This window comes from Ambystoma mexicanum, chromosome 4p (genome assembly GCF_040938575.1).
Source record: "Ambystoma mexicanum isolate Mex_15411 chromosome 4p, UKY_AmexF1_1, whole genome shotgun sequence".
Classification (NCBI taxonomy): Eukaryota; Metazoa; Chordata; class Amphibia; order Caudata; family Ambystomatidae; genus Ambystoma; species Ambystoma mexicanum.
The window spans coordinates 65,123,169-65,151,083 of record NC_090927.1 but is presented as its reverse complement, the minus strand read 5'-3'; the positions used below and the strand labels follow the sequence as shown (position 1 = coordinate 65,151,083).

General features: G+C 46.1%; 1 protein-coding gene across 4 annotated transcripts in view; it reads left to right on the top strand.

The window, feature by feature from the left end:
- LOC138452994 (zinc finger protein 793-like) overlaps window positions 1–27,915 on the top strand; it is a 404,979-nt gene that overhangs the window by 254,312 nt on the left and 122,752 nt on the right. For all 4 annotated transcript variants that reach the window (XR_011260346.1, XM_069605395.1, XM_069605396.1 and 1 more), the window contains exon 6: window positions 11,768–11,884. Coding sequence is in view for 3 of the 4 variants with exons in the window: in XM_069605395.1 (XP_069461496.1) it covers window positions 11,768–11,884 (117 nt within the window). In the remaining variant the exon portion in view is untranslated. The remainder of the gene's footprint in view (window positions 1–11,767; window positions 11,885–27,915) is intronic.

Below are 27,915 nucleotides of genomic sequence, written 5' to 3'. Positions count from 1 at the left end.
GCTTGGTCCTACCCCAAAAGGGGCAGTCCAGCCCGAACTGCTAGGTCACATCCCTTCTGCACGAGACCACAAGCATCCCCAGACATGTTTCAGCCTTGTTGGGCGTCATCAGTGAGGAGTAGCTTGGGTCTCTAGGCCCGGCAGACTCGGGACCCACGTCTGGGCATACCCGTCCCACTCGGGGTGACTTTAGCAAAACAGAAAGGTGATGGCTGGAAGGTTTTGAATAAATCATAACCACTGGCAAAGCTCTGGGCAACCCTCCAGACCATCGTTTTTCAGCCTGCCAAGCCATTACAGAAGGGGAAAAACCATATGCAAATCAGGCTTGGTCCTACCCCAAAAGGGGCAGTCCAGCCCGAACTGCTAGGTCACATCCCTTCTGCACGAGACCACAAGCATCCCCAGACATGTTTCAGCCTTGTTGGGCGTCATCAGTGAGGAGTAGCTTGGGTCTCTAGGCCCGGCAGACTCGGGACCCACGTCTGGGCATACCCGTCCCACTCGGGGTGACTTTAGCAAAACAGAAAGGTGATGGCTGGAAGGTTTTGAATAAATCATAACCACTGGCAAAGCTCTGGGCAACCCTCCAGACCATCGTTTTTCAGCCTGCCAAGCCATTACAGAAGGGGAAAAACCATATGCAAATCAGGCTTGGTCCTACCCCAAAAGGGGCAGTCCAGCCCGAACTGCTAGGTCACATCCCTTCTGCACGAGACCACAAGCATCCCCAGACATGTTTCAGCCTTGTTGGGCGTCATCAGTGAGGAGTAGCTTGGGTCTCTAGGCCCGGCAGACTCGGGACCCACGTCTGGGCATACCCGTCCCACTCGGGGTGACTTTAGCAAAACAGAAAGGTGATGGCCTAGCAGTTTGGGCTGGACTGCCCCTTTTGGGGTGGGGCCAAGCCTGATTTGCATATGGTCTTTCCCTTCTGTAATGGCTTGGCAGGCGAAGAACGGTGGTCTGGAGGGTTGCCCAGAGCATTGCCAGTGGTTAAGATTAATTCTAAACCTTCCAGCCATCACCTCTTTGTTTTTGCTATGTCACCCCGAGTGGGACGGGTATGCCCAGACGTGGGTCCCGTGCCTGCTGGGCCTAGAGACCCAAGCTACTCCTCACTGATGAGCCCCAACAAGGGCGAAACATGTTTGGGGATGCTTGTGGTCTCGTGCAGAAGGGATGTGGCCTAGCAGTTCGGGCTGGACTGCCCCTTTTGGGGTGGGGCCAAGCCTGATTTCCATATGGTCTTTCCCTTCTGTAATGGCTTGGCAGGCGAAGAACGGTGGTCTGGAGGGTTGCCCAGAGCATTGCCAGTGGTTAAGATTAATTCTAAACCTTCCAGCCATCACCTCTTTGTTTTTGAATTGTGATTTAGGCCATGCGGATGTTTAGGCCATTTTTCCTTGGGTAAAATTGTGGTTCCCTTTTTAATGCCATACCCTGCCATATGTGTATTTTATTGATCATCAGGTCTTGGGCCTTCCACATATGCTAGGGTTGGTATGTGTCTTAGATGTGCAGACTACTGGGTACTTACCTGCTTGCTAGGATGTATGGTTCCCTGGTTCCCACCACCCATTTGTACTCCCCTCTGATAGAGGACCCACATATAGAGGTTGTGGTAAGAAGAGGCCTTATATAGGCCTTACAGTCTTTATAATAAGCTGGTATGTTTTTAATACTGTGTTTTAATGGTTCCATGTGTTAAAATCATGGACAAAATGGCCGTGAACAGAAAATATTGCGGCAAAAATGCAGTGGTTTTGCGCCACAGTCCATGTAAAGGTTGCAGGGGACACCCCCGCAACTCCCGGACCCATTCTACCATTTAATGGGAGCGGGGGACACACCTGGCCTAGTAGGATCGTTGGCTGTCTCCCTTTGTTCCCCTCCCTTGCCTCGTTGCGCCTTGAAACACTTGTGTATAGGCGCGTTACAAATGCCATATCATATCACCTCTAACGGGTCAAACCACCGCATTTTTTGCCCCCATTTTTTTTTTTTTACAGGCAATATTTTTGACGCCATTTTATCACTGCATACCGTTTTAATACCAAAAGTACTTATCTTAACTTGTGACTTCACTAAAGTATATATTTTTCAGTATATGAGTGTGATGTATTTTCTGGAGTTATATGTGTGCACTAATTGTACCTCTGTTTTGACCTACTACTCCTACCTTGTTGCTTTGCCCACGCTGCCCTTGTTTAAGAGTGGTCGACCTTCCCTTTCCTGTCGGGTGTTTTAGGCCTTCCCCAATGGATTTGTTGCTGTAGCACCCTCAACAGAGGGTGGAACTAAAACTGCTTGAACATGTCTTTTCAATGTGATCTCCAGTGATTCATTTAGATTGTCTGGCTGCCTGGACTGGCCTCCTGTGCCACCTTCATCCCAACACCTGGGGGATAATCAGAAATCTCCAGTGCACACAAGACTGATGGGGGATTGGTAGGGGAGGCGTGGCTGATTCTGGAATTTGCTGATGTTCTGGAGAAGTGACGAGACCATGCCATGATGGCGCCCTGTGAGAGGCAATCCTTGGCCTGAAGAAGCCTGTGGCCCTGCAGATAGTAACGCCAAACCTGTTTTCCCAGAGGTTTGTGTGGAGGGGAGGACTGCTGCTGAAGAGCTCGCAGCTCGACCTACAGGAGCGATCCGTTAGTGCCATACCATCGTGCTGTGGATCTGTGGAGCCTGCAGTGGCTATCGCTCAAACCTGGACAGGCTGTCCTGACGTGTCCCTGTATCTGCGCCACCCCGCCCTGTTAGCGCTGTGCTATTCTTGGTTGGCTACTGATGTCACTGTGCCTTTGAGTCAATGTTGATTTGGATTCCTAATTGGTGCTTGTTAAGCAGCCGTTGGTGAATATCCGAGGGTCACCGTATTAGTTATGCCCCATCGTCAATTGCTCTGGGAGTACCCTGGAAAGGCCAGTTCCCGTAGTAGTATTTGACCTGGACCCCTTGGGCTGTGGTGCCTTCCTCGTGACTGCTACTTGGTGCCATCCTTGAACGCCTAACAGCCCTGCCGACGGCATTCACCATCCCTACTGGTCCTTTACATACTTGGCTGGCAATGTACTCCACAAGTCTGGCGACATGGTCTCCTTGCTGTGTGCTCAGGACAGGCATACGAGTGCAGAAATAATGGTGGCGATGGTTCACGTGGCGGTGAACGGTGGTGACTCTTCAGATCATTTAGCTAAGAAGGCGAACCTGCGTGCCCTCCTGGGAGAGATCAAGAGGGAAATCCAGTGAGGTATTGCGGAAATCTCCTCTAAGGTGGCTGAACTCGGCAACCCTGTCAGGGATTTGGAGCAGAGGGTCATTGAGGCGAAGGCTGCATCTGGCAATCGGGCTGGTCAACTTTACAATTGTGGGCAACTATTGGCTGCTCTGGAACAAAGATGCAGGTCGATTGAGTCTCGGCAGGAGGACACCGAACCCCGTTCTTGTAGCAACACCAAGCTGAAAGGTACCCTGCTGGATGTGCAAGATAAGGCCCTATCCAAATATGGGCATGCTGTCTTCTGCTCTTTGTTTAAACTCCAACCTGATGTGGAGCACCCCTTTTCTTGGAGCGCACCCATCGCCTTCCACGCCCCACTTAGGATATAGCGGGCTCACGCCCCACTGGACGTGTACGGACGCTAGTGCACTTCTCTACGGTCAAACAGGAGATCATGCAGGCCGAACGGAACACCGCTGGGTATAATCTTTTGTGAAGCTTTCATTCAAATATATCACGACCTGGCGTGGCCCATAATACAGAAGTGAAGAGCAGAGGTTACCTTGTTTCTTACAGGTGGGGCTTCCCAGGCATGCTTCTCTTCACCTGAGCCGGTAAGAAGTGGTCAATGGGTACAGAGAGAGAAGCAGAGGCGTCTCTTCATCCAGGAAATATTCACCCTGACCCAGTCACAGCCGCTGGGTCAGGGCCCAAACACAGCTCATGGTTGAAGGCCCACATACCTGGAGTAGTATGGACAGCTGCCTCCAGTTATGGTACAATATGTGCGTTTATCTATCCTTGCATTGATCCACGCTATAGCCGTTCTACGAACAAGGTGTTCATCATCGAGTGTTGGGCTGCCTCTTACCATTGTAGATTCTTATTACCATGGCGCCTCTCCTTTAGCTTAACTGAGACAGTATTGCGGTGGCCAGGCTTAGCGCCCATAAGAATTATCCCTGAGCTATGTTGCATGTTTTTGTTGTTCAATAGATTATTTTTCTTTTTTGTTGTTTCAAATGTTGCAACAGTGTTATGGGGTTGTTAACTAGTTGTACTATTGCCAATCACAGGGGCACAAAAAGAAGGGAAGGATTGCCGAGTCTGAGAGGTCCCCATAACCTCTTGACCAGGTCAATTTACTGACCCTGCCACAGAATATATTCATGCACATTTGGTAATCTCAACTACACTTTACACTAAGAAACAGTAAAAGAGTTCAGTAGTGAAAAACAGTACACCTAAGGTAGTGAAGTGAAATAAAACACAATGCAAAGCAATTAAAACATGTCATCCTTCCCTGCTAAATAAGGAGGCCTAGACTCTCAGAAAGAGGCAACATCCCAGCTAATTTCATGTTGTAGGGAGTTGGAAGTCTTGAGAGTCACAGTGCAAGTATTTGCAAAGCCAACAAGTAAGTACATGTTTGGCCAGAATTCCACTGACCACGACCAAGCAAGGGAGACTTGGGGAACTTCACTCCCATAGAATCTCTGTGGGAGAAGGTGGTTTGGAAATGGGTATGCAAACCCCCGCCCCTTAGTCCAATTTTCTGAGAGATCACCCCAAGGATCTTCAGAATTGCTGAGCCTACTTACTTCAGTCATTGGTCTGGTTGCAGAGATTCTAGGAGTCCTAGGCTCGGTGCTAGTTTTAGGCTCCGGATTGGGTCTGGAAATCTGGCAGTTCTGCGCTCCTGCAATGTGCTTCCTGATGTCTTCAAGCTGGATGGACCGGACACGACAGGACAATAGCCACCAGAGGTTCCACAATGACCCCCTAGGACATGACAGACTGAGACGGGCAACGGCGAATATCACTTCAATCAGGAGACGGCAGGTGAAATTCAGGGCTATAAAGAAGGCACACTCCTGGAAGGCCGCTCTTCGTGGTGGAGGACAGCAACACAGGAGGATAGGTCTTGGTCCACCAGTAGATGACCTGAAGTTTTCCAAGTGCACATTGGAATGGGGACCGATGCACCCGAGATGCCTCGAGTGAAGCTGGTCACCCCACAGGATGGTCTGGGACACCTCTGAAGGCTACTGAAGGCAAAGTTCGTCATGCCGGGATCCTGACTGGGTTGTCCCACCAGCCCATGGGTTGAAGCACTGACCAAGGTCCTGGGAGGATAGCTTAACGGCAAAGTGCGCGCCTTGGAAGCAAGACGACACGAAGCAACACAGGTTTGATCCCCGGGTCCGCGCTTAGAAACCTCTGGGTGTTTGAGCGTGTTATAAATACGCAACTAAGACAAAAAAAAAAACAATTATGCAACTGACAAAACAAACAATTCCTGTAACAGCGCCTCGATGCCCGCGGGCTGTGTGAGCGCTTTAAAAATGCAAAATAAAATAAAATAAAAGGTCTTCTGGAGATCGATGCAGACAAGCATGCATCACCGGGATTTGGCTGCAGGCAATGCTGGTTGTCTTCAATGTCTGTCTTCGGGTCTTCAGCGGTCTGCTCCTCTTTGTAGTGATCTTGGCTCCGAACGACAAATTGGAGAAGGGGTGCATGACTCCTCCTTTTATCCCATATTCGAGCTATGGATTCCCAGCTCACCAATGGCTAGAATCTGCCCCATTCATACTGGCAAGGGCTGTCCAATCATGGGCAATATCTGCCCTGCAACAGACCTCTCCTAGCCGCAATGTGGATTGGAACAAGACATTCTCAACTCCCAGACGCAGCGAGGATGCCTAAACTGCCTCTTTGCCAGTGAAACTGAGTGTTTTGGGGAGGAACGGTCTTACCATGTGTGGAATTTCTTCTTGACCTGGGATAGCAGGAAAGAAGGCTAGAAGACAAAATGGCCAATGGACATGACATAAAACATTTGGAGCATGTGGTACTCAAAATGGCATTATGCTGTAAAACTGAACAGGCCAAAATGATCTGCTGTCACCAGCCTGTTGACAAACAACAAAGGAATCCTGGAAAGACGGCAGGGTCACTGCACTTGTAACCAAAAGCACGGACCAGTGCCCCCAAAATAAATGAGATGCGCATGGAAGGTAAACCAAAAAGACTTGACCTTCAAAGGTCTGGACAGGGCTCCAGTCATAGGAAATGGTTGGGGGCCCCCATTGATGTCAATAAAGGGAAAGCTACACAAAGACAATCTTTCTAAACAATTTACAAAAAAGACAGCAGTAAAAGGGCTTGATACACATCATTATCCATATGATAACATGATGTGTATGATGGTTGCATGTGTGCAGCGCTCAGATTACCACAATGTTTCCTCTGCCTTAGCTAGCAGGGGCTGCTTCCCGCTCCACATGCAAACTGGTGACATACAGACATACCTGTATGACATGAACACTTTGCTTTTGTGAATCTATATGAAGGCAGGGCTCTGAATGCAGGGGACCTGGGTGCTATTTTGCACCTACATCTACCCTAGGAGAGCCCGGTTAGCTTGAATCCAGCAGCTCCCCGGGCCAACTAGTGCCTTACAAACATGCATATGTGACATTAACTTTGAGTGTTTGAGAATGTAAATACAGAACTGAGACCCATATGGCAGCCATTTAAATAGAATGGAGCATGCATAATGGGCCAAAGATTAGTGTGCATCTCATGTAGAAATTAGGTTTGCAGTGCACTGTGCACTCACCCCTGGTTCCCCAGTGCTAGCTCCTGCCTACTGGGTGATGCCCGACACCCAGGACCTGGCTTTAGCGCCTGCTCATGGAATCTCAATTTCGAGCCCTGCAAAGGTCATGTATAATGGGCAAACATCTACAGTGTACTTCTAATGGGAACGTTGATGTATTGCTTGCTGTTTACTAGCTCCTTGTTTCCCAGGAGTACCCCTGCTTACTGGGTAATGCTTTATACCCAGGGGCAGCTTTTTGCTCCTGCTCATATCTCTATTTCAATCCCTGGTGTATGAACACAGGAAATGGAACGTGTACTTTTTCGGTGTGTAACCTGCCATACCGTAGAATTGGCAGCCAAGAAAGAACATCGCTTTCATCGGATTAGACTTTTAGAAATCATCTGTGGATGATTGAGGAGTTCTTAATGGTCCTTATTACTGTGTGGACGTAATTTGTGAATTCACATAGTAGAGAAAATGGAAGCTTAATGGTCTAAGTTTCCACAACGCCCCTTTATCAGTACATTATTATATTTTTTTTTTCTTGTGCATTTGTAAGACGCTTATACATCAAGTAAGTTGCGTTTCAAAGCACCCACAGGGCAGCAGGGAGGGAACATGGGAACAAAAGGAAAATATACTAACAATGAAGAGAAAGAAAGAGGCGGTCCTACTAGGTCTTATGAGCATTCAGAACGTGCAAGTGCGGAGAGGGAGAGGAACGAGGGAAGGGGGTAAGTGCTAGGAGTTCCACAGAGGAAGTGCTAGGGAGTAAGTTGCAAGCAGTTGTCAAGTGCTTGAAAGAGATCTCTTGGTGAGAGTGGTCAACTGCCAAAAATAAGTGCAGGCCTGTGAGACAGCACAGGCCAGCGGGCGCCCAAAGGCAAGTGCTGAGAGTGGGCGGAGGATGGAGGCGATTAGGGGGGCGGGAGGGGCAGGACCCAGAAGGATACATCGGGGCCCTGGTCACCAATCTCAGCGACTGTGGTGTTTAGCATGGGAAGGGGAGAGGGAAGGAGGAGGTGACAAGAAAAGTCTTGAGGAGCTTCCGGTATTTGAGGCGGTCCGGCTCAAGACGAGGAAGGGGGAGTCTGTTCCAGAGGAGGGAGCCAGCCAAGGATAGAGATCGGCCGCCAGCTTGCTGTTTTGAGGAGCGCTTGACACGCAGAGAGTTGGCGCCAGAGGAGCGTAAAGATCTGGAGGGAGAGTATTTGGTGAGAGCCAGTTCTAGCTAGCATTGTCCCTGGCCCCAGGCAGCCTTGTGGATGATGCAGTGGGATTTGAATTTGATCCTTGCAGCAATCGGGAGCCAGTGGAGATATTTTAGGGATGGAGGGGACATGGAGAGGAGGAGGGTAGATTAAGGAAGAGGCTGTTGCAGTAGTCCAGGCTAGAGAGTATCAGAAAGACATTGAGCTTCTCGGGAAAAGTGAGGAAAGGAAGGATTCCTTTGAGGAAGTTCAGTTGAAAGTGGGCCTGCTTGGCAAGGTACTGGGTGTGAGGAAGGAAGGAAAGCGAGGAGTTGAAGATGACTCCAAGGTTTCTGGCTTCGGATGAAGGAGAAGGGGGAGAGCCCATAGAGGGAGGCCAGAGTGAAGGGAAGGAAGAGGGAGCAGGAGTCCCAATGGCAAGGATCTCAGTCTTGCTGGCGTTGAGGCAGAGCTCATTGGAGGCACACCAGGACTGGATGGCAGAAAGGCAGTTGGGAATGATGGAGGAAGTAAGAAGAGGATCAGAGGGAAGTTTGAAGAAGAGTTGTGTGTCATCTGCATAACATTGGAAGCAAGGGCATAAAGGGGAAATTAGGCGTGCAAGTGGAGCAGGATAGATCCTAAAGAGCCAGGGAGAGAGGTTGGAGCCCTGGGGAATGCCACATGTGGTGAGAGCTGTGGAAGAGGAGAAGGAGCCCAGGATAACCAAGGAAGGTCATTCAGTGAGGAAGGAGGTCAGCCAGTCCAGTGCCCGCTCCGAGATACCGAGGGTATCATGGAACCGTTTTATGAGAATGGAGCGGATGACTGTATCACATGCAGAGGAGAGATCAATTAGCATGAGAACAGCTGGAGATTTAGAATCAAGAGATGTGAGCAGTTCTTCACGGGGGTTCAGAAGCGCAGTTTCCGTGCCTCTCTATGCTCGGAATCCAGATTGATGGTCGTGCAGGCAACCAACAAGCTCAGTATGCTGGGCCAGTGGGGGGGTAGACCAGGCGGTTATTAAAATTGGGCGGTAGTTAACCGGAAACAAGGGGTCGGCGTAAGTTTTTCTTTCAGGAGGGGCGCACAAGAGTGCTTGTGGGAGAGCGGAAAGACCCAGTAGCAAGAGAGTGATTGCAGAAATCAGCAAGTGCAGGGGCAAGGAAGCCGATATTGTCCTTAATAGTTCTGGAAGAACAGCATGAGGGCCTGTTTGGAGCAGAGACATTTTTATGGGAGGGCAAAAGGTGCACTTGCCCAGGGACCCCACCTTGGAGGGGGCCCCGACAAGGCTGCCTGATCCAAAGTAAGATTCCATTGTTCACCAGACTTAAATAACACACGCCAGGAGATGTTATGGCATGCTGCTGAGGCGCTAAACCTATTGCCTGTCTGTTTTGACAAGTACATTCTGCCTTGATCAATTAATCATGTAATGCTTTCTGTGTTCACTGTGGAATATATAGTTTGTGTGTTCCATATGGCACAACTTCTGTAGCATTCTTTCCTTCCTGTGGGAATTATTTTGATCATGTGCAATAGCCAAAGTTGAAATCCATATTGATAAAATGAGTGCCACAATGGTTCAGAAGTTAGTTTAGTGTGTTAAGCACTCATTGCAGAGAAATGTGTTCATATGAAAGATTAGAAGAGCACAGCAAGGCTGAACCTTTCCTATGTGTGAAATGTATAATCCTACCTGCATATGTACTTGGTTTTGAAGCATAAGAGGTGCTATTATCAGCAATGTTCCTGCACCAGATAGTAGTTGCATGTCATTCGTATGGTAAAGGTCTAGAAATTGGTTTATTCAGATAGGGCGTTCTAAAACCTAGACAATTTCGCTCCAAAGATGAGCATAAACGATTAGCCCAAGAGGTGAATAATTATCCTAAGACTGTGGAACCAACGTGTTCATGCTTGTATCCTGGCTTTGCCAGCAGACGATAGTGATTCTGGTCAAATCATATAATATCTCATGCATTACTGTACTGTCTTCTGTGAAGTTTGCCTCCTTGCATGCTGGTGGTATCGTTTAGCTCATTACTTGATATTTCTTCTTATGTAGGCCATTTGAGTGGAAGGGGTGGTAGACTCGAGAGAGCGGACCAGATTTTGTAGGCCTTCGTCAAGCATATTTTAAGGTCTGCTCGTTTGAAACGAAAAACTTTTGCTTTTTGTGTGAAAGTCAAAGGTTTTTCTGCACGTTTATGAATGACAATTTCACAAGCCATTTTTTGGGAGTATTTAAAGTTTAAAAGAACAAAAGACAAACCTAGATTAAATCTGTTAAATCACATCGATTGGTATGCTGGTACTTATATACTTCCCTTGATGATGGAGAGAATGAAGCTAGAATCATTCCCATTTTGCGTAACACCCTTCTGTAATATTTTAGTTTTAACAATTGTCAGTTTTGGAAATGTGATTTGTGTACTTTGCAAGTCAGTTTTATAAAATTAGATTGTTTTAGTACATGGTAAGAGCTGGAAAAGAAAGTGTTCAAATGCAGAAATTGCAGAGTAGGCACATACTTAAGCAATGTGTGATCCTGGGCATCTCATTTAATCTTGTATTGCCTAACCTCTCAGAATTGTCAGTCCCTAAACCTTTCAAAATGTTCATCCCTTGAGAGTGATTTCCTTCACAGCGTATGATCTTCATAAAAGCCTTATTCATGGTTTCACTGGCTATAGGGTTGCTTACACTATAATAGTGAGCATTGATATACGGCACACCACAGGCATTTGTTCCCTTGATCTCTAATGGCAACACTATCTGAAAACCATGTCCCACTCCTAATCTCAGTCTGTCTGGATAGGAGGAGGACAGAGTGCTCATGATGTCATGCGTTTTTGCAGTGAAGAGAGTGGCCAATGCATTGCAGAGGGTCTGAGAGGGAAGAGGCAAGGTGGAGACTGCTGAAGGGTTGGCTTGTTCCTTGCATATTTGAAAGAGTTCAGCCGTGTTGTTGGAAGCACCAGAGATGCATGCCTGGATGTGGGCCCTTTTCTTGGAGCAGATGGAAAGTCAGTATTTTCTTTGGAGAAGGCGACTGGCCAGTTTGTCAGAGGGGCAACCTGAGGTCTGCCACTTCCGTTCCCTAGCTCTGCACTCAAGTTTCAGGGCTCCAAGTTCAGTCTCGTTCCAAGCATTACACTTGGTGGCACGTTTCAGGCGGATCCTCATGATTGGGGCAAGACTGTTGAGAGTGTTAGCGATGGCAAGATGGAGGTTGCTGAGAGCGGAGTCAAAGGTAGAGTCTGCAGTAGGGGAAGAGAGGGGATGAAGGCGCAAAGGCAGCAGCTGCCACTCGTATCATCGGGCGGATATGTGTGAACAAGGTTGGCAGTGTTGGGGGAGGTGTGGTTGGGTGGCAAAGAGGACCCAGGTAAGAGGAGAGGAGGGATTGGTTTGACGAGGAGAGTGGGGTGGTGAGTGAGGAGGAGAGTAAAAGTAAACCGAGACTCTTTGTGGCACGCCTGCGCTACCTTTGTCATGTAATTAAGTGTATTTTGACTGAAAGTAAGCTGAACAGAATGAACAATGGTTTTAGAATGGAGCTGTATATTGAGAAATCAGTTTGGGTGATGTAAATATAGGTCTTTGGTAGCTCTGTGCCCCTTCAATCTGGTGGGCACCTATTTTCTGAATGCAGATAAGAGCCAGTCCAGGGGACCTGCACAGAGGATCGCAGCTCATAATGGGGTTTCTTTTGCCTTTTTTCAGGTAATTCGATTTTCCGTCCCAGCCTCTCTCTCTGGGTAAAAGAGATGGAAAATCCATGTGCGAGTGATGGGCATGGGAAGGAGAGGCCAAGCATTTCAACCCAAAGAACCCAGGCAGGTAACTATATCCGGGTCACAAAACACATGATTGTATCGCTAGCATTATTGTTGAGTCCCAGAGAGAACTGTTTGGTTGTCCAACCTTTGGTATTTGACGGTTCCTCACTGTAAGACAGAGAGCAAACAGGTCTTCATTTCTCAGCTTCATTAGTATGGGTAATTCTTCTGTGTCTATTTTGAAACGTCTGAGGTGTTTGTCAGACGCTTCCGCTGAAACGCCCTTCATAAAGTTGGCCACTGTTACTGCTTTCCTCCCATAGACTTCTATTGTACATCCCTTCCTTTGGCTTTGACTCCTGTCCTGACGTTTTGTAGGTACGTTGCTTCCTTTGTCCTTTTGCTCATTCTTATGGGGACTCATTTCAGTCCATAAGATTATCAGTAACGAGAAACTGTCTCTCTTTATGGCTTTCTTGTATTGCTACAAATGCACACATCACCCTAAAGTGAAGTGTAGTTGGGATACTGTGTATCCTTATATCTTTTTCTATAATAGATTTTTGGTTACTTTTACAATGTCCCTAGGATGAGATGGTTGCAGCAGATATTTTTCTACTATGTTTTGTACATTGTACCACAAATGCCAACTAAGGGTGACTGGCACGTTAAGATGTTCATGCCACAAAGTATTCACTTGTCCTTTGGCCATATTGTTATTTTACCTTCTTCCTGCCCTCACGGCCCGGAATTTGCATATATAGCAAGCCCTTTCCTGGGAAAAAGCTGCTGCTTTCCCGGGCTAAGAGGCGATTTGGGTGCAAGCCTAGATATGGGGGCTGGGACTGTTTGGTCCCAGTACACATTCTGGTGCCTGTTTGTCTGTTGCTGGGCAGATGTTGTGATGTGATTTGATATGATGTGGCATTTATAACGCCCCTGTACACAAGTGTTTCTAGGCGCAACAATACAAGGAGGGGGAACAGAGGGAGGACAAAACAACAAGGCCTTGTGTCATTCAGATCGCATGAGGCAGTGCAAGGGCAACTGGACATGCAGGAGCCTGGGCCTGAGTACAGAGGGTAGTCAGGTGACCAGTGTGTGGAGCAGTCGGGACCTCAGCAGGGCAGAGGAAGAGCGAAAGCAGAAGTGAAAAGTAAGGTCTAGAGTTGCCTCTGGAACCAGAGGTGGTTCTGCTCAAGTTTGAAAGAGGCAGCGATGCTGTTCCAGAGGGAGGGGCGCAGCCGAAGAGAGAGATCTGCACCAACTCTCTACTTGTAAAAGCGTCTGACCCTCAGAGCTGGAAGTGAGTGAGCAGAGAGCTCGAGAAGGGTGATGTTTAGGAAGAGAGAGTTGGGGGTAGTGTGGTCCCCGGCCCCAGAAAGCCTTGTGGACGATGCAAAGGGCCTTGAACTTGATCCTTGCCGCGACACGGAGACATTGCAGATATTCCGGAGCCGGAGAGATACTATCCCTGGGCTTGAGGCCAAGGACAAGTCTTGCAGGTCTGTTCTGGATAGGTTGTAGAGGTCAGAGAGTAGAGGCAGGCAGATTTAGAAAGAGGCTGTTGCAGTTGTCCAGCCTAGAGAGGACCAAAGCTCTGGAGACAGTGAGCTTCTGAGGGAAAGTGAGGAAAGGAAGAATACCTCTGAGGAGGTGCAGCTGATAGTTTGTCATAGAAACATCAGAGATGTGAGGAGAGAAGGAGAGGGTGGAGTCGAAGATGACACCATCGTTCTTAGCCTCACAGGTAAGAGCAGGAAGAGGGCCCTAGAGTGGGCGGCCAGAGAGAGAGAGGGAAGGAGGGAGCTGGTGTTCTGATGAGGAGGATCTCAGTCTTACTGGTTTTAAGGCAAAGATCATTGGCGGCACACCATTCCTGAATTGCAGCCAGACAGTCTGGAATGAGTGAAGGGGAAGAGGTGGCTAAGGGGAGCCTGAAAGAGAGCTCGGTATCATCGCATAGCACTGAACGTTGGAGCAGAAAGTAGCGATGAGGTGGGCAAGAGGTGCCAGGTAGTGGTTGAAAAGCCAGGGACAAAGGTTAGACCCTTGGGCACACCACAAGTAAAGAGAGATCCATGATTGGATAGCCACTGTCAGTTTGAATGGTGCAATCCTTACCATTGGTGGACTTGAGCAAGCTTCCAGCTTGGATAAAAGGAGGACTCCTGTGCCATTCTTCAGGTCATCGTTGGAGCCAATGCACCTACGAAGATGTGCAGCCTCTGAAGACCCGAGGACGACTCCTGCAGCTAACCAGCATCGACTCAACCTGAGTCCCAATGAAGCGCTGCTCCTCTGTCTTCATCTCAAAACGACCATTTTTGGTGCTTCAACCGTCAAACTGGTGGGAACAACCAGTCTCGACCCCTGCTCGAGTATCTGTGTCTTCTGGGCCTTTGTAAATGTCCCCGGACCAACCAGTGGACTGACTAGCTCTCTCCTGGCCTACCTTGCTGCAGCCATCGCCGTTACAAGTGCATCCTTGGAGCTTGGAAGGTCTTCAGCTTGACTACAACACACTTGCTCCTGAACTTCCAGCCTTCTTGCATCAACAGAATTTGTGCTGGGCCTGCTCCTGTGTTTGCCCATCTGTCGCTGCCTGACCGTGGTGACTCCCGTTGTAATCCATCTTCTTTGCATACTCAAGGTATCTTGTGGTCACCTGCTCCACAGAAGTTTTTGTCTTTTCATCGCCTGGGTGTTCAGCTGGAAGGTACCTGGGCCTCCCTTGATGGGACCAAGCACAGAAGAGTGTGTCCCCAATGGAATCTGGTACATTAGTGGTAGTGGTCTCTGGAGAAAGCAGGGGTTTAAGTTCTCCATAGGGTTACCTGGGCGTAAAGTCCTGTTCCTATCTCACCCTTTCCTGACTTTGGTCGGTGGAAGCCTGGTCAAGAACATTTCCTAGGCCTATCCTATTGTCTGGGATTGAGTGACTTACTAACTTGAACTTCACTTAGCTATTTTAGTTTTGAATCATAACCACTGGCATCATCCAATCTCTTAGTAACCCTACCTGAAAAGTACAATGTTGTCCATGATGGTTTTGGAGGGACAGCGGTCTACCTGTTTGGAGGAGGCTTTCATAGACCTGACTTGTCTAAAGACCTCCTCCGGTGTGACCGAGGAGAGAGAAGAGAGAAGAAGGGGAGAGGTAGAGGTGGGCAAGGGGGGGTACTAGTGATGTTGGTGCATGAGGTGGTGAAGAAGAGTGGATAGGATGTCCTGTGCATTTGAGGTGAAATGTGCAGCCAGGGGCAAGAAAAAGGCCTGGGTGGGTGCAATGGGGGAGGAGGCTGTGGTAGGGTTGGCTAGTTCCTTGCAGGCTGTGAAATATTTGTCCTTGTTTTTTGATGCCACATTGATGCGGGCTTGAATAAAGACTCTTTTCTTGGAGCTATGCTAGTCTATACTGCTTTGGAGAAGGCGGCAGGCCTACTCTTACTCCTTTCTTACATGACCAACATAGATCTGACTGCTGAAGTTTATATTTCCTCATTTTCCACGGCGTCCAGTATAAACGCTGAGCTTGTCATATTTCTACAAATCATTGACCAATTCTGGTCTGGTACTATTTTGGTTTCCCAAATTATCCACAATGGATACAGATGGAGAACTCAAACGTCAATAAATCATTGACACTGAAAGAGAGCATATTTTCGATAAGGTATGTAAGTCAGGAGGATCATGAATGATTGTGTACAATGGAGATAGGATGAAAGCAATATCTTGTCTCTTCCGAAGTCCTTCACTTATATTTGTAACGCACAAAAAACAGTCTACTAGTGATCTTTCATTCATTATCTGACCAATTTTCCAGATGCCATCAGTTTGCCACAATCGTCAATTCAGCAACTTGTTATCTGATGTAATTGCAAGGTTCAGCCAGAAACAAGATTCTTTAGACAGAAGGTACTTTCCAGGCATGCACTGATTTGCATACTGCCATTCTGGTATTACATTATTGGAGGTGGGGTTCTTTTAATCTGAAAATGTTTGTTCATATTCAGTAGACAGACAGCAGACAATCCAAAGGAATTGGGGAAATCAAGCCTCTTTCTATATTCTCCCAAACAGGTGTATTTTCTGAGGTTGAAATGAACCAATGATGAAGAGCTTGCAAGGACAAGGCAGTATTATATGTTCTTATGTTGGGAAGACCAAATCTTCCTCCTCCTGCTGGTCGTAAAAGGATTGATATCAGAATTCAAGGTCGAGATCTGTTCCTGCATAGGCAGTCACTAAATACTTTTTTCTTATTTCTTGAGCATTTATTAGGAAGAGACAGTGGAAGCATGTTAAACAAATAAAGGAGTTTGGGTAATAGATGAATTATAATTGTTCCAATGTTTCCCCATATAGTAAGATTTCAGTTAGACCATCACACTCTGAGATCATCTCCTCCAAATTCTATGCGAATATTTTTCTCTAGGTGTTGTACAATGTCCCTTGACTCCAATATTCCTAAATATTGAAAAAAGGCTCTTTGGCCCAGCAGACGGTATGAACCGGAAAGCATTTTCTGAAACATGATGATGTAATTGGGAAGACTTCAGTTTTAGATATTTTCACTTTGGAATTTGACATTTTACTAAATCCATAGAAAAAAGGCCATTGGTGCATTTAAATAGCTTTCTAGATTTGAGACGGGATTTAACAAAGCATTTGCATATAACACCACCTTTTTGAAGTATATTCATCACTCTGAATACATTTCACATCATTATTTGAAATAACTGCTCATGCTAAGGGTTGCAAACAGATATGATAGATACGCCGACGACCTGGTAATGTTCAATCCTACCTTTAGTGGAACCTGGAGAATGTTTGTCACGCCAGTCTCGTATGCAGCAGGCAGTGACCAAACTATTAACATGGAGAAAACAAAGGTGGTGCTGATGGCCTCTAAGAGGGTCAAACTCCTCACCTTTACGACAAGTCTGGGGAATTTAGATTATATTGTGAAATACCCTTACCTGGTCCTTGAAATGAGTGCCAGCCGTAATTACTGTTACACAAAAGAGACAAAAACGTCTAACCCTCGTCGTTTGACACACCTGTCTTTTGCCAAGCAAATGGCAGGCTTTTCAGTGGAGGGGATAATTACCCTCTTTAAACAGTGTCTCTGTCCCATGTCTCTGTCCCATGGTCTTGTATGGACGGGAGGCCCTGTTTATGCAGTACCTTAGTTGGCTGGATAAACTAGAAGTTTTTTTCTGGAAAAGGTTACTGAAACTTCCCTCCTCGTCCCCGGTTGGTCTTGTCTCCCTTAGAGGTAGGTTGTTGTCCAGGCAGAGAGCTTTACATTTAAAAGCCAATTTGCACCCCAAATGCCAAATGCTAGCCTTAGCGGAAGGTCCCAGAGGACATAATCTAGAGCATAGTGGTTCCTAAGTCAATTGCCTGAATTACAAAATATACAGCTATATTAACCGGCATCCCGATTTTGCATGTGGAACCAGGGTTGCTACTTTGAAATGTATGTTCAAACACAAATTGATGCAATGGGATTGGATTAACAAGTATGTACATCTTTCGACCTTAAGCACTTATAAATAGGTTTCAGACATCACGCACAGATACCTTCAAACATGATGCTTAGGCTATGTACTAACCAACTTCCACTAGTGTTGTTTAAGGGTTTCTACAAAAAGACCCCCCTACCTGACAGGGTCTGTCGAGTATGTAAAATCCCAGGGAACCTTGAAACTGCTAAGCATTTATTCACTGAGTGTAAACAACTGGGCCCAGTCTACATGACCACTCTTGGCAAATAACCCCGATGCAATAAAACATGAGGCCTTCTGGAACTATTGCCTTAACACTGAAATGGAAAGTGTTCACAGTGCTCTGTATTGGTCATGGTGTGCAATCTGGAAATTCAGTTTTATTAGTTTGACAATCATTTACAAGCATTTTCCACCAACAAGTCAAATAAGAGTTTTCACAAAAAGAGCAACCGTGTATAAAACATATAAAGTCTTTGCAGATCACATACATTTCATCTTGAAACTTGTAATAGTTGATAGTGTGGAATAATATTGAACTTGTTTTTTAGATTCTTAGTTCTTAGATCTTGTACTGTTTTAATACTCCTGAATGAAATAATTTTAGCCACTGAGACCTGCTTAGCTTGTAGAGGCCCAGATAAGGAAACGATTTGCAATGATTGGAATGAATTTGATGAATACGTGCAGGCTAATTGTGTAAGCTAGTGTCCGTGTTTTAAGTTATTTTAAGTGCATTTTTAAAAATGTCTTAATGCATGGTTTATTTTTTATTGATGGAAAACTTTAAACTTTTTGGTGTTTGTAAAGGTACTTTTAGAACTAAATAAAAACAAATTAAAAAATATTAAAAAGAAAAGGGGATAGTGGGCAGCCCTGACGTGTTCCACATTGACCTTCAAAAACAGAAGATTTCTGACCATTTACCAGAATCTGTGCCTTAGCCCTACAATATAGTGCTTTCAAGAACCGTCAAACTGTGGATCCAAAATTGAATTTCTTTAATATAAAATTCAGATATGTCCAGTTTACTCTCACAAATGTATATCTATACTGACTGCCATCGGTGGTTCTGGGGAGTCTTTTCTTAACATTAATAATATCAATTAGCTCTAAACATGTAATGACAAGTGGGGGGGGGGTTCTATAACTCACCCCTGAATGTATAACTGAATATGCAAACAACTTTAAATTAACCTAGTTTCTAAATTACAATTTGATCTCCCTACTTCCGTACTCCATTCTTGCACTAGTCTAGACAGAGGTTGCTCACCAACTCCTATGCCTCAGCAGGGAATATGACTATCCTACACAATCATTATCCTCACTTCACACTGGTATTACAAATAAGCAGTAATCCCGAGCCGGTGGGGCATTATTGAGTCAGGTAATGCCCCGGTGCCCATACACTCGGGCCTTAACGTAGGCCACTGGGCATTACCTGACTCGGTAATGCCACCTGGCGAGGAGATTATTGCTATTAGTATTGTGGGCCATAAAACCGGGTTACTAAAAGCATTTTACTTCATTGCGTGTTTACCAACGAAGAAAAACAAAAAATGGCTGCCAAGGAAGGGCGAGCGTAGTCCGTTCTCCCTTTTCATGGCGGCCATTGTAAATAGTAAAAAAAAGTACCACCATGGAAAGGGAGAAAGGATTATACGTTGTCCCTTCTCCCTTTCCATGGCGGCCATTAAAAAAGTAGAATATAAGGTAAACAAAACAATGGCCGCCATGGCGGCCTGTCACAGATCGGGAGCAGACTCGCTGTAGACAAAAGTGTTTCTAGCACGTCTGCTCCCAAAGAGGAGCAGAAAACAAGGTAAGTGGAGGGAAATCTGTGGAGGGGGGTAGGGGTTAGCGGAGCACTTGCCTGATTCCCCTGCAGGGGAAAATGCCAGCCTCCAGCTATGAGGAGGCTCGGAGCGGAGGAATTACCATGTAGTAATTCCCCCATTCTGAGACTTCTCATTGGCTGAGAGGCTGACGCTGGGCATTAATAACAGATAAGTGTTCTCTGTGGTCCCCACAATCCCCCAAGTCAGTACATAGAAGGTAACCAATATAATTCTCCTGGATGCATCACATCATTGCATTCAAGTTTATTTTTGTAGAGAACATTAGTTTAAAAAATGGTCCTATGTGATGTTATCGAAACGTTTGAATCGACTTTTTCTTTTTTTTACTGGCCAATTTTTACTGCAAATATATATGCGGTGGAGACCCCCTGCAGACCATGCCCGTAAAACCCTTACATTAGTTATTTGCCTAAATTCACCCCGAACATATATTTGGGGCAAAATCTGTTCTAAAACATGTGATTAATTCTTCTTCGACTAAATCTTCTGTGGCTAAAATCATGTATCCCTTAAAAATCACTTAATGAATGGTTGTCTGATGTGTTATAGGCCTAACCTACTTCAGACTAATAGGTTTAGAATGCAAATATTATTGCATCCCTTGTGTAATTAATTATATATGATAATCTTAGTATAGAGAATCCATCTACTCATTTCACAGATGTTCCAGTAGAGAGTACATAGAGAAATCAAGGATTATAAAAGTGAAGAGAGTGCATTCCACCCCTCATATCTGGCCATCAGTTAGACATCATCTATTACCCTATTGTATAATTCATTTAACTTTCCATCATTGATAAACAAAGTTGATTACGTTTGAAATCTAGTAGATGAAATTCAATATTAGGAATGTGCATAACAATAGATTGTGTGTGTTTCACAGAGCAAGGCCTGTATGTTAGAGACATAGTTAATGAAATGCACTACAAAAAATATAATGTGAACATGCCAGATAGTCATCCATGATGATATGGCTATGTACTCTAAGATAGTGATATGCACTGTATATCTAACATGTTTATAACTCCTGTGAAGCGTATTAATTTGTATATATACTGCAGCAGGTCTTACATGCATATAGTAAGTAGTGGTAATTATCCATGTGCACAATCATGTGAGATCTGCTCAGCAGAGCGTGCATGGGTGTATGGCAGCGGCTAGGATATGCGCGGGTAATGAGTATGCAATATTCATGAGCGGCCTCAGGCATGGTTGTCCATGAACTATATTGATCCTGTTTTTTAACTGTTTTATGGATATTCTTTTTTAAAAGAAAAATGTTTAAACTCTTTATTTCTAATTTTCATTAAACCATTAAACCATGTAACAACTTAATACTGAGTTCTAGTTATCTACAGATACAATAATACGTCATATACAAGTAATATAGTCACAAAATCACAGTTGAATATCCAACACCCAAGAACCAAACTCTGATTCACTTAGACACAATTTAACAGACCATAACAAACATAACATAACAAGACGAGACGAAGGACAACAAATAAACACCAATTTTCGCAGCCCTCCCCCCTCTTTTAATAAAAATACATAACTCACACCCGAATAATCATTTATCAAATTCCATAAAATGTATTGAAAAGTCCCCAAAGTTCTTCATATTCTGCTTCTTTGTGCTGCTTACATAATGAACGTTTCTCATATTTTGAAAGAATCCTCATATCATAAAGCCATTCATCAACCTGAGGCTTTTTCCTCGTTTTCCATACCTTTAATACCTGCTTAATCGCCACCAGTAAACCTCTGTTAATCCAATTTCTTGTTACATAGCCAATATCTATGCCACATCTTGGAGATTGCAGAATCACAGACAAAGAGCTCAGTGGAAAATTGATGCTCCAAATTGCGTCAATTCTGTCCAGCACATCCTTTCAGTAGTCTTCACTCTATCACAGTTCCATAGCATGTGCAACAGAGTTCCTTTTTCTTTCCGACAACCCCAGCAGTAATCATTTTCCACCAATCGTAAGCCACACCTACAGACCGGGGTCCCATAAACTCTACCCAACACTCTTTGGTGGATGTAACATAGGTTTAAGTCAATTTTAGCCTTAATCGGGACCTTCCAAAGTTATTCCCATTCCTGCACCGAGATGTCCTTGCCCAACTCCTCAGACCAGGTCATTCTCAGCTTCTCCCATGAGGTTAACCAATTACTCTCCAAAGGTATAAAGTTCATGAAACTAGACACTTTCTGCTGCATTGCAGAAAAAACACCACAAATCTCTGGTTTCTTTGCAAATTGTGTATTTAACATCTGTCGCCTTTCAGAAATCAAATCCTTCAAGATTCTATACCTTCCCAGTTCCCGCCCATTCAGTCCATACTTGTCCCTCAAGCTCTCAAAGGAAACCATTTCTTCATCTTCATTCCAGACGTCACCAATCGCCAGAATAGCTCTATTACTCCAACTCTTTCAAATCAACATCTTGTTATTCACCTGCAATCCCGGATTACACCAGAGCGATGCGTCTTTATACATATGCAACCCTTGACCATTGTCCATTATCATCGAAGCTAGTGCATCCTTTGTAACAGCAATTGACTTCAGCTTCATAGCTTGTCGGGGCAGTTTTCCAAGGGAGTACAAACTCTTTACATGCAAACAAAGGGGGGTCTGGGAATCTCTCTACCAGCACGAACACAGCCCAATAACCTGTTCTTGGGTGAATAACCCCTGGGAGAGACTCTACCAAGTCTTTAGCTCACTGTCCTTTTCACAGAGAAGAAATTTCCCCGCATATCAGCCTTTGTCCTGCCCAGGGGCAGTCCAGCGCCGAAATGCTAGGCAATTCTCCTCTGAACAAGAGTACCATCAGTAACCCCATACACGTGTTTCAGCCTTGTTGGGCATCATCAGTGAGGTGAAACTGTTGCCTCTCTAAGAACAGTGAGCAAGGGGTCCACGTCTGGATTGCCCTGTTAACTTAGGGTGAAACCCAAAGTTAATGTATGCAAACAAAGGGGGGTCTGGGAGTACAGGGTATCTTCTACAGACCCGGAGTTTTTGTCTAAACACCCATCCCCAGAAAGTCTGGTGGTACAGGCAGCATCCTCTACCGATGTCAAAACGGCTTATCCTACCGTCCCACAGGACAGGGACGATAAAAAATATGATGCTATGGCAAAGAAAGTCTTTTCAGCATGTAGCATGGCGTTAAAATCTGTTAATGCTACTTGCACCCTTGCTAGGTTCAGCCATACACTTTGGGAGTGTGCTTCTACAGCGGCTGACTGCATCCCAGAGGGAGAAGAAAGGGATGCGTTCCTGAATATTATACAGGACGGTAAAGACGCTATGTGCGAATCCCTCCAGACGGGCATTGATTCGGCTGACAGTATCAGCAGAGCAATGGCGGCAAGTACATCAACCAGGAGATTCGCTTGGTTGAGAAAGTCTGTTTTTGCCCTAGATGTGCAAGCCAGGCTCTTGAACATGCCATTCGATGGCTCTTCTTTGTTCGGGAAAAAGGCGGATGACAGTTTAGAGAAACTGCAAACTTCAAAAGCAGCAGCAAAATCCCTAGGAGCTGCAATCCGTCAGACTCCTTTTCGTCCCACAGGAACCTCTGCGAGGGGCAAGTCCTTTCGCTTCTACTTCGCATTCGGAAGAGGTAGAGGACGACCGGCTCAAAGGGGACAAAGAAGAACTACCCGAGGTGGACGGGGTAGATATTCAAAAGCCGCAGCAACAGCAGGTGCCTCTTTACCATCGGCATCTGCATCAGCCGCCCCAAAACCACTCTGAGGACTTCCCTCACAGGACACCTGTAGGAGGCAGGTTGACTCAACATCTGGCGGTATGGCAGGCTATCACGTCAGATGCTTGGGCATTTGAAACATTTGCCCAAGGTTACTGCCTGCCTTTCCTACGTATACCTCAGTCATCCACCGGGGATCAGCTCTCAGAAATCTCCAGATCCGCTCCTCTTGCAGGAAATTTTGGACCTGCTAGAGAAAGGTGCTATAGAACCGGTACCTGTAGCGGAGAGGAACAAGGGCTGGTACTCCCCTTACTTTCTCATTCCAAAGAAAGACGGAGGACTGAGACCCATCCTGGACTTGCGAGAATTGAACAAATTCCTCAGGAAAGACAAATTCAAGATGGTCACTCTTTCTCAGATCCTCCAGGCCCTTCAGTTCCAGGACTGGTTGGTATCTCTGGACCTTCAGGATGCTTATTTCCATGTGCCTATCCATCTCAAACACAGGAAATACCTGAGGTTCGCAATTGGCAACTCTCACTATCAATTTCGAGTGCTGCCATTTGGGCTGACCTCCGCCCCGAGGGTCTTCACCAAGTTAATGTCGGTAGTGGCTGCAAGTCTAAGGAGGGAAGGGATTCACGTCTACCCCTACCTGGACGATTGGTTGATCAGGGCTGTTTCTTTGGAACAAGCTCAGATCCAGCTAAATCACGTGTGCCACTTCCTTCACAGACTGGGCTTCTCCCTCAATTTAAAGAAGTCACAAATGATACCATCGCAGAGACTCCAGTTCATAGGAGCGATCCTGGACACTTCCCTGGGAAAAGCCTCGCCACCAGAGGTGAGGGCTCAAGATATTGTACAAATGGTTACCAAGTTCCAACATGCCCAACGTCTCCCAGCCTTCGACTTTTTGAGGTTGCTAGGCCTCATAGCATCCTGCATTTTCCTAGTGCCAGAGGCTCGCCGGAGAATGAGATCCCTCCAGTGGGCACTGAGGACTCAGTGGTCACAATTCTCAGGGAGAATGACAGATCTTCTTCAGGTTCCCGGCAGGGTGGCTCGAGACCTTCAGTGGTGGGCCTGTCAGGAGAACATTTTGAAAGGAGAACAGTTTTGGCAACCCTGGCCGGAGATAACAGTAGTCACGGATGCCTCACTCACAGGGGGGGGAGCCCACGCCAACGACTTGACCATCAGCCGTCGTTGGTCTCCATCGGAGTCCAGACTACATATCAACCTATTAGAGCTGAGAGCCATCAGACTTGCGCTGAAGGCGTTCCTGCCAGCTGTACAAGGGAAGAACGTCCTGATAATGACGGTCAACACGGTGGCCATGCATTACCTCAACAAAAGAGGAGGCGTAGGATCACTACCCCTGTGCAGAGAGACGATGCAGCTCTGGTTTTGGGCAATCCGAGAAGGAATCTCTCTATCGGCAGTTCACCTAGCCGGAGAGAAGAACTTGACAGCAGACGCTCTGAGCAGGCAGAACACAGTCTCCCACGAGTGGGAGCTAGCTCAGGAAGTCCTTCAAGAGATCTTCGCCCTTTGGGGAACCCCTCAGGTAGATCTGTTCGCCACCAGCCTAAACAGGAAATGCACCTGTTCTGCTCAAGGGAATTTCCCCCGAGATGGGCTCTGGGAGACGCGTTCATAGTGGACTGGGAGTTTCCGCTTCTGTACGCGTTCCCACCGGTCCCTGTCATTCCTCAAATGATCAGGAGGTTGAGAAGATTCCGGCGAACCATGATCCTAATTGCCCCGGATTGGGCCAGGAGAACGTGGTACCCGGACCTTCTAGACTTGTCCATCTGCCCTCCAATTCGACTTCCACTCAGAGAGAACCTACTCTCACAGAAGGGAGGTCAGGTTCTCCATCCAGACATCAAAACCCTCAACCTTCACGCTTGGCTTCTGAAAGGCTGAGGTACAAGGATTGGGACCTCCCTGATGATGTTATGGAGGTGTTGCTTTCGGCAAGGAGGCCAGCAACAAAGTCTTTATACTGCTGCCGTTGGAACAGATTTTGCAGCTGGTGTAGAGAACAGAATATCGACCCTTTTTCATGTGGTACACCAATGGTTTTGTCCTTCCTACTATATTTGGCAAATTCAGGCCTTCAAGTTGGCACCATTAAGGGCTTTCTCGCAGCGCTATCCATCTTTAAGCGTACTGCGGAAGAACCATCCTATTTCAAATTACCCTTGGTAATACAGTTTCTAAAGGGGCTAACCAATGTTTATCCCCCAAGACCATTCCAAGTTCCCCTATGGGATTTAAACTTAGTACTAACTTTCCTGATGGGCACACCTTTCGAACCTCTCCATTCTTGTTTGTTAAGATTCCTTACCCTTAAAACTGTTTTATTAATAGCACTTACATCTGCTAGAAGGGTGAGCGAATTACAAGCTCTTTCTTGTAAACCCCCTCACACAATATTTCACAAAGACAAAGTTGTCCTGCAAGTGAAGCCTAATTTACTCCCAAAGGTGGTTTCTGAATTCCATATCACTCAGAAGATTACCCTACCATCTTTCTATCCTCCTCCTCACCCGGGGAAAGAGGAAGAGAGGTTACACAGGCTAGACACTAGGAGGGCTTTAAGTTTTTACATCAGTAGACTAGCCAGGATAAGACAGGCAGACCAGCTGTTTGTAGGTTACGCAGGTCACAAGCTGGGGTTACCAATAACTAAGCAGACCATTTCCAGATGGATCATTCTAGCCATTCTGGAATGTTATAAACTGGCAGGGAAAGAGCCCCCTCAGAACCTTAGGGCTCATTCGACTAGAGGTATTGCAGCTTCATCGGCCCTCAAAAGAGGCGTGCCGGTTAAAGACATCTGTGCGGCCGCTACATGGTCGTCTGTCCATACCTTTACACGTTTTTACAATTTGGATTCCTCCTCCAGTCAAGAGACTAGGTTTGGAAGGGCTGTACTGCATTCTATTCATCAATAGAAGACAGCATGAAGTCAGTACTCCCTCCTCCGATAATAGAATACTGCTATGGGAGCCTATCTAAGATGAGGAATACGTCGGAGGACACAATCCCTTCGAAGAACAAGTTACTTCTTACCTTGTAACGTTCTTTTGACGGGATGTTCCTCCGACGTATTCCTCATCGACCCTCCCATCCATCCCCGCAGTTCTACTTCCCTTGTTGTTGCAGCTTACGCTCCTTCAGGGCGATTAGTTTAGTCCAGAAAGTATTATTGTGGGCTACAAAACGGAACTGAGCAACGGACGCTGCGCGCGGCCTTTATAGGCAGGATGACGTCGACGTCGATACGGCGGCTGTCGAGGGACATCGACTCGGAGGACGTCGACGCGCAGCGCCCTCTAGAGAGAAAAATTGTCCGAGGCCAGCAGAGCTGGAAGGAGATATCTAAGATGAGGAATACGTCGGAGGAAGATCCCATCGAAAGAACGTTACAAGGTAAGAAGTAACTTGTTCATCTGTTTTATATTAACTATGTGCCATTATTTGACTATAAGGTTTTAGTTGCTTATTATGTATTTTAAAGGCCTAATACATCATGTTATATGTTTGTACCTGTCTAACTGCAATTATTTTTGTTTTTCTGTGTGGCCTCATGTAGCCCTAAGCCACTCTCACTCCCTCCTGGAGTCTAAGCCTTACCGCTCTGCTACCTTCCCTTGATTGGGTAGACTAGACTTCAGTGTCTCATTGTTCACCATAATAGGTTGGCCACCTTAATATGCTGCCATCTTAAATGTCAGCATAGCTTGTGTTGATGTGCACATGAGTGTGTTGTTCGGTTTGTCCCTCTTGTGCAATGTGTTACGTTAATTCAGTATCCAATATTTTTTTAAAGCGCTAATCCTCAATGGGTGGGGCCTCGTCGGAGTGCAATTCAGTAGTGCATTGCTTCACCTAACTCAGACAGGTATAGGGTTTACCTTGTCTGTTGTGTGGGATCTCGTCTATCAGGCATTATCTTACACATGCCGCCCAGGACCTGATGGGAGCTGGTACTGGTCTGCTTACATTCCAAACACTCCCCAGGAGATTGGAAAAGAAGAGTGGTTCGGGCCCGTCAGGGCAGGGGTGGACGTTTTACCTCAAACATGACCCTCATGTGGTGTTGAGGTGAAGAGTGTTAGAAACAGTTGTTCAGTGGAAACCAGTGGGCTTGGAGAAAGGAGAAGGCATAGCACGCTTCCTGGATCCCTCCTATCACATCACCCAGTGCCAAACCCCCCTCAGATGTTGAGCTTAGAAAAGTGGATGGTCCAGCGAGCAATAATACAAGGAGCGTGAAGCCCCGCAGAAGAAAGCCCAAAACTTACACTGAACACCCTCTTTTAACTCTCTATATGGTCCTGTGGTAGTCCATAATTGCACTGGGACAGGGGTGTTTTTTAAGCACACTGTTTAGTTCCAGGTCTTAAAATCGCGGCAAAAATTGCAGTGAATACAAAATTACACGGCAAAAATGCTGTGGTTTTGCCGCCACAATCATGTAAAGGATGCGGGGGACACGCCTGCAACCCCTGCTCCCCTTAAATGGTATAATGGGGTACACCTTTACCGGGTCAACCTTTTTTTTTTTTTTTTTTTACTGGCAACATTTTAGCCGTGATTTTATTACCTTATACCCAATGTTTCTGTATTAGGGTGATTATATCCCCCTACTTTGGGTTTAGAGAGTAGGCTGGTGTTAGAGCAGAATTCCATTGTTGGGGTTCTGCCTTCTCATTGGCCTCTCAGGCCCCCCCGCCTTTTTGATGAATTTTTCACCTTACATTAGTTTCACGGAGTAGGCTGGAGGAAACTAATATAGCCCAATGTAACTTTATGGTGGAAATTGGGATCCTAATGGGTGTTCTTTTAAGTTCTACTCTCAGCCTGTTTGTTTTAAGGGCTTCGTTTGTTCAGGCACATCATAAAGCATACCTTAAATGGCTGCTGTGGCCTTGTAGGCTCTTTGTGATCCCAATATTGCAGGCTCCATAGTGGATCGGA